This window comes from Barbatula barbatula, assembly GCF_947034865.1.
Source record: "Barbatula barbatula genome assembly, chromosome: 18".
Lineage (NCBI taxonomy): Eukaryota > Metazoa > Chordata > Actinopteri > Cypriniformes > Nemacheilidae > Barbatula > Barbatula barbatula.
Window position 1 is genome coordinate 12,386,338 of NC_136781.1, and position 10,612 is coordinate 12,396,949.

The following is a 10,612-nucleotide window of genomic DNA, read 5'->3' on the forward strand; positions in this document are numbered from 1 at the left end:
GATCAGGAAGTAGATTGTGAGTTATATGAATGCTATGTTAAAATAATCAGAAACGATCTATATTTGGAATCATTGTTTAATTGTCATAATTGCAATATGTATACTTAAAATCAGGAGTTATGCTGCAGAATTGTGTAATTAAGAAAAAAATAGTTAAATCAACATTAAATACATTCTCAATTCTGATGGTTTGAATGAATTAAACATGATCATTTAAAAATCACATAAAACGATGAAAAGATTATTTAAAAGTCTATAAAGGCACTATGATAGTTAACAACAGAGTATTTTTATGTACAAAGGGAAAGCAGCTATATACAGGAAACGTACCTGTCACAGAATTGTTTTTGGAAGATGGGCTATAAATATTTATTTGACTTAAAATATATTAGTAATCAATGATGTAGTGTGCTGATCATCTGTCAAAAACAAACATGAAAATATATAGCATGTTCATTTTGTGACCTAACAAAAAAATATATATGTATTTACTGAACTTTTTGTATATCTCTGGATAAATGCGTACATATTTACATATACACTCATCTACTCAAGGCATATACACTTTATATGCAATTACAAGGAATGTCTGGATTGAACAACATTCAGTGAACAGACTTCATTTTGAGATGTGGTTTCTTGGATGTTCAAGCATTGTAGGTCTTTATCTTCTGCGCAATAGTGGCGCAGCAGATGGGACACGTAGGCAAAGTTTCTGAGCATTTTTCACAAGTGACCAGGTGTGCACAGGGAATGAAGACGATGTTAATGTCATTGTCCATGCAGACCTTACAAAGCTTCTCTCTCTGGAGTTCCTCAAGTTTTGTCATGGGGTCATCTGCTGAAATAAATAAGAAATGTTAAAACAGCAAGCAACAGAACTGCCGAAATCCCCCTAATACAGCAAAGGAAAACATAATGGTTCACAATCTACCCATTAAAATATCTGTCTTCCTAAATACATATGTTGACTTAATATAAATGTATCTTATATACTGTTAAGTAAGCATACGAGTTTAGCTAAATCCAATGCATGGGCAAGTAGTATTGTACATAACTGATACATGTCAGGTTTTAAAAACCCCATTCATACAAATAAGCGCAAAAAGAAAAACATGCACTTGCCAGATTTTTCAGGCACATCTGAATCATAATGTAGTTCAGTGATGTCTTGAATAAGGGCCTCCACCGAAGTATAACCCCTACTTTCTTGACGTAACTTCTGTAGAAGGGTGCTCTCCACTTTGGTGGGGTCAAAACCCATATCAACAGCCTTCTTTGCAATCTCTGACTGCATGACCTTCTGTGCAGCTGAAGAGTAAAAAGATATTTAAAAAAATGTAGACATACAGTGTATATATACAATGGATAACTATAGATACATTGGATTTACAAGTACATTAAAGGCCCTTACCTTCCCCATGACTTGAAAATCCATTCTGACTTGACCTCTGGAGAAAGACAATATTATAACTACTTAAGACTCTCATAAAATATAGTCTAGCTATGAATTTGACAATCACAAGTGGTGTAAGTGGTTTATCTATACTTCTGTCTATCTGTCTGTCTAACCATTATGTAAATGATGGGTAATGACTCACTGAATGGTGTCCGTTAGGATATCTCAGTTGCACTTGACTGACATATTCATTTCCTTTTTCTGCCAGAAGGAAACTGCAGCTGTGGGTCAATTATAATACTTAGAATAATTTATTCAAATATTAATAAAAGGTCATACACAAGATTTTCATGCAACACATAAATATGAAGTTTTCAATATCAGGGTGAAATAATGATAATATACCCCATATGTCTATGTAAATAAAATGTCAATTACCCTGGATAGTACTTTGCGTGTTCCTCCCATGGATCCTCAGTAGGCTGCCAGCCCTTCACTCCTCCTCCACATTTAAAACAAATCACTTTGTCTCGTTCCCCTGCACAACCAAAGCCAACAGTTTGTTCAATACACTATAATTCGGTTGAATGAAAGCTATATCTCAAAAGGTTGTACAAGTGTAGAAAAATAAAGTTAAATGGAGAAACATTTTGAAAATGTACTTACTGGCAAATTATACTATAGCTGTATAATAGCAGTTATTACCTGTGCTGTAGAAGCCAGCTCTGGACAGTCTCTCATGTTCTATAGGATGCCGGATGCTTCTGAAGGTATCAAGTCGTCCTTCAAAAGTCTCCAGAGAGCCTTCCCGACTGTTCACTCTGCGACTCTGTGTCGCCAGGGGCACATTGCCCACATCGTGGCCCAGGATGAAAAAGCAGTTTGGGTAGAATTTTTCATGTTCGGTCCAGGGATTATCGCCCTGCTGCCATTCAGCCAGCATCCCGCCACAACAGAAACACTGCACATTGTCTTCCCTCTCAAGATAATACATGCCCGCCTCTGCCAGGTCGCTGGGCTGTACTGGCAAATTCTCTGGCCAATTACTGAAAGTTCCCAGTCGAGCTTCCTCACTCTTCATGTGTGGTACCGTGGGATATACAGACTCATCCATAACCTCTCCCGTGCGTAGCTGGAACGCCATGTCTTCGGCATCTTCGTCATAGTCAGAGCCATTATTTAGGATGGTCAGGTTGTTTAGAGCACTCGAGCCATGAGCACAGTTGAGAAACGTGCAGGCTGGAGATGCTTGCTGATGCCTTCTTAATGGGACGTCCCCTTCGTTCCAATCACCCACAGTTGCACGGCAACAAAAACAGCACACTTTGTCTGCCTCTCCTGTGTAGTAAAACCCTGCTCGGGCCAGCCGCTTCCCGGAAACTACTTGAGAGCGAGGGAAGTGCTGGAAAGAATTCAGCCGAGCATCCATTACTGACAATCCTGCATCATCGGTCTCAAGACTGCCGTCATCACTAGACTGTGCCATAGTTGCAGAAGAAAAATGCCTGTTCAAGAAAAAAAGATTATTAATTATAATGACGTATACAACGTTTTCATCTTCATAATACAAACAAGGTAAAACAGGATTTTTTCATTTTCCAAAGTATGTGTTGCTATGTAGTTACAAGGGTGTTCCGGATGGTTGAGAGTCCACCCCTTAAAGAGACAGTCCACCCATTTAATTCATAAAATCACCCTCATGACTATTTGATGATATTTTCAAGAACGTTGGCAACCGATGTATGGACACAAAACCACAGAGACATTTAAAAAAATATCTTATTTTGTGTTCCACAGAGGAAAGAGTCATGTACAGGTTTTAATGACATGAGGATGAATAAATGATTTCTGAATTTCCATTTTTGGGTGAACTTTCCGGGAAATTATATTCTGGTTCTCTCCCCTTCTATTGATAATGTCTTGTCTCTAGCTAAAGGTCATTTATTCCACTATATGGAAGGAGGTACAGCATCATTTCCATGTTCCAGTTGTTGTCTTAAGCTCCACTGAGGATGGATATCAATCGCCGGGACTCGCAAATGATTATCATCGATAACACATTGAAATAGAGTAGGGCTGGGCAAAAATCAATTATTAGTTTTTTTTTTTAAATGCAGTCGTTTCAATGTCAATTCTAAAAAAATAAACTTTAATCAAAAGTTGATTAAATGTATGTGTATTTACTGAACTTTTTGTATATCTCTGGATATATGCGTACATATTTACATATACACTCATCTACTCAAGGCATATACACTTTATATGCAATTACAAGGAATGTCTGGATTGAACAACATTCAGTGAACAGACTTCATTTTGAGATGTGGTTTCTTGGATGTTCAAGCATTGTAGGTCTTTATCTTCTGCGTATGTATGTTATTTCTACTAGATGTCACTTTTTCTTTTTACAACAGGTGGATGTTACAACAGGAAGCAGCACTTCCTTAATTAATCTATTGCTTAATTAATATGGTGGATGGGCGAGTGTGTGTCTTCACCTTCACATTAATGGCAGCAGTTTACATGATAGCAGCCTCTCTTTCCAGCTAATTTTGTGAAATTATTTTATATAATTTACATTTACGCATTTGGCAGACGCTTTTACCCAAAGCGACTAACATTGCATTGTTCTATAAATTTGTTTCAGACTATGTGAATAACCATGTAAAATAACCTGATCCTGTTCGAATAAGGTAGGCGACTGTTCTGTCTCAATCCACTTAAGTGTGTTTAAAGTTTAATATACTGATTTGTGGCTCTTTATTTCCTTTTTTAATTCACCAATGTAATCTGATATTTACTGATCTTTTTTTAAATATCTATAGGATTTGTAATAAATCTATAATAATTGACTCGAATCAAGAGCTTGTGCATCGGAATCGAAACGCCAGAATCGATACCCAGCCCTAAAATACAGTGTCGTAACTGTTATAGATCTATCGGCATTACACATCAATGTATCGCAAATGCAACTCACAGTAACACTTTCATTTATTAATTAGATAAAGAAATATAATATTATGTTGCTAACTGATGTTTTTGGATATTTTAACACAAAAATGCACATATTGTGCCTTTAAGAGAAAGAGGTGTTGTCAGTCACATGTGCAGTGAATCAAACCATCATGGCATGCAGAATTGCCGATGAACTGCATTTCAACAATTACAGCACTAACATCACCTCGATGACACACAAAGTTAAATTATGCATTAGTGCATGACAATGTTTAACAACGAACACTGTAAAAACATATTTAAATGTCTCACGTAACTCCTTAAGACAGTGGTGTGTAACGACTAATCATTATATAACACGTGTTATATAATATTCACACACCACACCACTCCTTATGTTCCTCCCGTGGTATGTTGCACGTAATGCGCTGTATGTGATACAGTACAATATAGTAAAGTCTCGTAATAGACAATTGCTTCAGTATTATGAGCTTTCATATTCAACTAAATGTAGAAAATAGGTTTCGTTTTTACGTTTTACACAGGAACTCCAGATTGGAAACCGTTTGTCTTTCCAGCGTAAGCAATCCAACAAACAAACACACAAACAAACAACAGCCGGCCAGATCTGACAGGACAGTCGGACTTTGACCTTTAACTGACAACCGAGCTTTTGGTTAGCTGCGTCTGACGTGCTAGCGTTAGCATTAGCTTGCCCTCCGTGGGTTTCGAAAGATTCCTGTGGACACACATGAACGAAATCCACGTCTAAATTACGTACCTTTGATCGGGAAAGCGTTGTTCAGTTCACGTGAACTTCTGTTTTTCAGAACCTCGGAGATGTTCTCACGTCCTACTCTGCTTGAAAGAGGGCGGCAGACATATATATGTCCCTTATTACTGGAGTGCGTCGTCTATGAACGTGAAATACGTCGTCCGCCCAGAAACCATACGCTGAACCGGAAGCTTTCTCTTTAATATTAATGAGTGCGTGTGATCGTACCCCTGGATTGGTCGTTGTATTAGTAGATCTTCAAAGCCTTAAATAACGTCACTTAATTATTTATGATGGAAGTGAAAGTGGTCAGGGATTGCCATACACATGAGAAGTATGTATCTATGGTGGTTGAAAAACGTCTACTAAATGGTTTCACTCTGCATGTACTTTTGGTGGTTTATCATATCTCGTATTTTACGAGAAAAGCTACCACACATTTGATCTTATTCCTATTAAGTGGGCACTGTGTGAAGAGTTAGGTTAAAAAATGAGATAACTAAATAATTTTATTGTGTAATTATAATAGTTTTTATTTTGTGAGATGTATATTTTAGTTATGGCTTAAACCAAAACAAACCAACTGCAGTTTGATTGATATTAATTTGAACCAGTGTTGGGTGTAACAAGTGAATTACTTTTAAACCTTAAAAAGGATTGAACTAAATACTGTGATATGTATACAATAGTGGAATTTACATTAAAATTCTGAGTCTAACTTTAAAATGCATGCATTAATATATCTATCATGCAAATAAATCTTTCTCACATTTGTAAAACTTTAGTCAGTAAATAAGAGTACTTTATGTAGTTTTATATAAATAATTTGAAGGAATTCATGTTGTTTCGTGTCTATCATTGAATCACTTAACTAGTCAAGGTTGATACATTATATAGAAAGTAATTAGTAATAAGTAATTCAATACTTTTTGGAGAGAGTAATTGGTACAGTAATCTAATTTTGCTATTGAATATGTACTTTAGTAATGAATTACTTTTTTCATATACCATACATTGGATCACTGTTAAGGATGCATATCACTCTGTCCCTCTGTCTATCTCTCTGATCACAGTCTAGTTCCTCTCATACCAACCTACAGGCGGAATCTGAAAACAGCTAAACCTGTAATAAAGACGGTAAAAAGATGGACTAATGAAGCAGAGCAGGATTTAAAAGCCTGTATCGACTGCACCGATTGGAGTGTCTTTGAAGCTGCAGCCACCGATATGGACGAGCTCACAGAGAGACCTCAAATATCAGATTCTGTGAGGATATGTTAATTCCTACCAGGACGGAGTCCCCCACTGCTTCAAATGCTCCACTATCATTCCGGTCCCCCCAAAAATCCAAAATCATTGGCCTGAACGACTACAGACCTGTCGCTCTCACGTCTGTGGTAATGAAGTCGTTTGAGAGACTCTTCAGTTTGCCAACAGAGCAAACAAGTCTGTTGATGATGCAGTCAAAATGGGGCTGCATTATGTTCTGCAACACCTTGATAGACCTGAGAATTATGCAAGGATCTTATTTGTGGACTTCAGGTCGGGCTTTAATACCATCATGCCTGACCTTCTCTCCAACAAACTGACCCAGCTCTCCATGCCCACCCCAATCTGTCAATGGATAACTAACTTCCTAAAAGACAGGCAGCAACTAGTGAAGCAGGGTAAACTTACCTCCAGGACTCTCACAATCACCAGTGGTGCCCCTCAGGGATGCATGCTCTCCCCACTGCTCTTCTCCCTGTATACAAATGATTGCGCTGCAAAAGCCTCCTCTGTCAAGCTCCTGAAATTTGCAGATGACACTACCATCATCCACAATGGAAACAAGTCTGCTTACAGACAGGAAGTTGCAGAACAGGCTGTCTGGTGCAATCGCAACAACCTGGAGCTCAACACGCTCAAAACAGTGGAGATGACCCTGGACTTCTGGAGAACCCCCCCTGTACTCCCCATCATGATCGACACTGTGGCTGCAGTGGAGTCGTTCAGGTTCCTGAGCACTACCATCTCTCAGGACCTGAAGTGGGACACTCACATAGACTCAATCGCTAGAAAAGCCCAGCAGAGGTTGTACTTCATTCGCCAGCTGAGGAAATTCAACATGCCAGAGGAGCTGCTCACCCAGTTCTACTCGGCCATCATTGAGTCTGTCCTGTGCTAATCCATAACTGTCTGGTTTGGTTCAGTTACTAAATCAGTCATTAAGAGACTACAACGAACAGTCAGGACTGCTAACAGGATTATTGGTGCCCCCTGCCCAACCTCCAAGATCTCTACACCTCCAGAATGAGAAAAAGGGCTAAGAAAATCACCCCACCCACCCAGCTCACTCCCTCTTTAAAGTGTTGCTATCTGGCCAGAGCTACAGAGCACTGACCACCAGAATAGCCAGACACAAGAACAGTTTTTCCTGCAGGCCATACTAAGCCCGAACAATTAAAAGCTCTTACTACATACTGTCCATTACATTGCATCTGTTAACGGTACATTGTCAGGACCAATCGATTAAACCTGTAAAGAAGCTGTACATGTTGTTTTTTATCTGTATTCTTTTCACATTTTGTATATAGTGCATTACTGTTTTTATTTAATTCAAATTTTTTCTCACTCAATGTATATTTGCACCATTGCATCGCTTTTTGCCCTCTGAAGCGTGTGCTAAATGACTAGATCCGTAACTAACATTTTCTCTCTATAACGATGTATTTATTATAACGTCACAACAAGTGATAATCTAGATGTATTATGTACTGTATGTTTTCCCACATTCATTCAGATTCAGTATCACAAGACCACTTCCTACATGCCCATTCATTTAGCCTTTGTGGCAGTTCTTTTGTTTCAATTACGTAAGTGGGAATCTGTACTCCAAAACCAGTATTTCTGCTTTTTTTACAAGCCTCAAAGAGATTCTTCATGATTTTACTGCAAGTATAGTAGTTAGGTGTGACCTGAAAGAATTTGGTGAAGAATCTGGTTTATGTGTAGGGTCCCTACAGCAGAGCACAAATAAATGTCAAACAGTTGGGAAATGTATTTACACCACAAAAAATGTCACACCAGACAGTCCCTAAGTAAGGGAAATCACTATGAAACTGGTTTTCGTGGGTTACTACCCTAAGGCAACATTACCTCCTACAGATTAACCGTTGGGCAGTCACATACAGGAAGTCCCATATGTCATTTTTTTACATTTTAAAGCGTGTCAAATAGTACGGCATGGTACAAAATATGTAATGTGCAAGGTGCAGAGTGTGCATTACTTTGTGTATGTCAAATGCTATTTGCAGAAACATTACATTCACGCAAGTGGAATCCATGAAGGTGAAACTGATAGCTCCTCAGTATGGGTTTTTGAATATCACATTTATAAATGTTTTAATATATGGTCACACCCCTTTCTAGAATAGGATGTTATTAAAACCATCTTTAAATGCACAGGGTTGTGACGTGCCATTTGAATGTAAGTCTGAGGATGTTATCTTAACCACATCCCTATGTACCAGTTGAGCTTTTGCCGAGAAGCTGGTTAAAGAACTGATCCAGTCATACACATACAGAAATCATATAAATGTGTGAAAGAGAAGTGACAATTCCTGAATGACAATGAAATAAAAAAGGTATCCTACAGCATAATAAATCTATAAATATAGATGACACAACACTTCTCAGTATTCAACTATGAATGCAAGTGTATTGAAGAATTAGTCCCTTTTATGGCTTTTACTTTTATTGTTTAATAAAAAAAGAAAACAGTTATCAGGATGAAATATTTTACTGCTTTGTTGGGACAGTGGAATACAACTACGAGTGCCTAGACTGTGAGAAACCTAGTTTAGGTTTAAATAAAATAAAGCAATCGTGATTGAACTAGACAAAAGCAACAAAGCATAATGAGAAAACCAAGTACTCGAGTAAGTAAAAAACATTGGCCAAAGAAAAGAACGCTGACTAAAACATATTTTTTCTCTTTTACAAAGCGTCTTAAATAATTTCCACCAAAAAGAAGATGCTTTGCCTCTCTGTTTTTCCTTCAAAGTTTCTTTCTCAGCGGAGTATTCATCATACTTGAATAGCAGCTCATTTAAAAGCTGCAAGGGCATCGTTCCATCTCGGCCAAGTGTCCATCAGCCCTCTACAATTCGTTTCAACATTTTTCCCAAGCCACCTTTAGCTACTTGTAGAGGCGTCTTCTTTTCCTTGTTCTCAATATAGATACTGGCACCATGTTCCACAAGCAGTTTTGCCGCCTCTGTTCGCTCCTCGTCACATGCCAGGTGACTGTGAAAAATAAGGATTGCATTTAAATGTAGAACAAGTCAGTCTGAGTTGGTGCTGCTTTAGGAACATGGTAATAAATATGTGCTGAATGCAGCGATGACACTTACAGTGGTGTATTTCCTTCCGAGTCTTGAATGTTGGTAGAAGCATTCTGTTTCAAAAGAAGCTGAATGAGCAGGTAGTTGCCCTTTGTGGATGCTCTGTGTAGTGGTGTGGACTGCAGCTTATCTGTTGCATTAGGATCTGCACCATTTTCCAGCAATATCTGGGCTATCTGTTAATAAAAAAACATTCCATGGATAAATCATTTATAACTTAATACATTTTTCATAAAACCGGAAGCTGTAAAAGCAAACATTACAGTTTATAATATTATGCTTGTAATATGATGACTCACTGAAGGAAAAGCAAAACAAAAATTCACCTCAAAATGGTTTTTCGATGCTGCATAGTGTAGCGGAGTACAACCATTTTGGTTCAAGGAGTTCAGCTGTGCTCCTCTGGATATTAAGGATCTGACAATTTTTTCTCTTCCAGCAGATGATGCTATATGAAGAGGAGTCCAACATGTCTAAAATTGTGTGCATCACATGGAAAGAGGGTAAATAACTCCACCAAGAGGATACTCAGTGAATGGCATCCATAGTGCTAATATCAAACATTCAACCACATACATATGGATAACTATGATTTAGAAACACATTGAAAAAGTGCAACAGCATCCTTATACAGACCTATATATTAAAGAATGCTGACTCACATCATCTTTGGGGTCCACATCAACTCCAAGCTCCAACAAAAACTGCACAATTTCCACATGTCCAGCGGAACAGGCCCAGTGCAGGGCAGTCCTGCAATCCTATATGAAGCAGAAACAGTGGACTCAAAACATGTGACAGCGATGTTTGAATCAATCAAATGAGTTCAATGTGCCACCATGCTAACCACAGTGCACGCGGGTGCAGCAAGAGTTTCAACACACCTGGTCTGTTTTCGTAGCAAGCGATCCGTCAGACAAAACACATTTTCTAAGTTCTTCCAATTTTCCAGTGTAAGCTAAATTACAAATGTCAACATTTGATACTCTTCCCTCCATTTCAGCTTTTAGAGTGCGTGTGCTAGAATGACAAATCAACATATATGACCCCGCCTCGAACAGGCAAACGGCAAATTTCATTGGATAAAACAAATCTTAT

General features: G+C 38.2%; 2 protein-coding genes across 2 annotated transcripts; both read right to left on the reverse strand.

Annotated features, from left to right (window-relative positions):
- Nucleotides 1-60: 60 nt before the first annotated feature.
- On the reverse strand, nucleotides 61-5,472 carry xiap (X-linked inhibitor of apoptosis). The gene is made up of 7 exons (XM_079480158.1): nucleotides 5,136-5,472; nucleotides 2,105-2,904; nucleotides 1,838-1,937; nucleotides 1,602-1,680; nucleotides 1,415-1,451; nucleotides 1,126-1,311; nucleotides 61-838 (listed from the first exon to the last, which is right to left on the reverse strand). The coding sequence occupies exons 2-7, from the start codon at nucleotides 2,883-2,885 to the stop codon at nucleotides 648-650; spliced, it is 1,374 nt and encodes a 457-aa protein (XP_079336284.1). The 5' UTR covers nucleotides 2,886-2,904; nucleotides 5,136-5,472; the 3' UTR covers nucleotides 61-647.
- Nucleotides 5,473-8,138: 2,666 nt separating this feature from the next.
- Nucleotides 8,139-10,578, reverse strand: psmd10 (proteasome 26S subunit, non-ATPase 10). Its single transcript, XM_079480163.1, has 5 exons — nucleotides 10,399-10,578; nucleotides 10,177-10,275; nucleotides 9,841-9,987; nucleotides 9,524-9,690; nucleotides 8,139-9,416 (listed from the first exon to the last, which is right to left on the reverse strand). Exons 1-5 carry the CDS (start codon nucleotides 10,552-10,554, stop codon nucleotides 9,263-9,265), a joined length of 723 nt encoding a protein of 240 aa, XP_079336289.1. The 5' UTR covers nucleotides 10,555-10,578; the 3' UTR covers nucleotides 8,139-9,262.
- Between the last annotated feature and the right edge of the window lie 34 nt (nucleotides 10,579-10,612).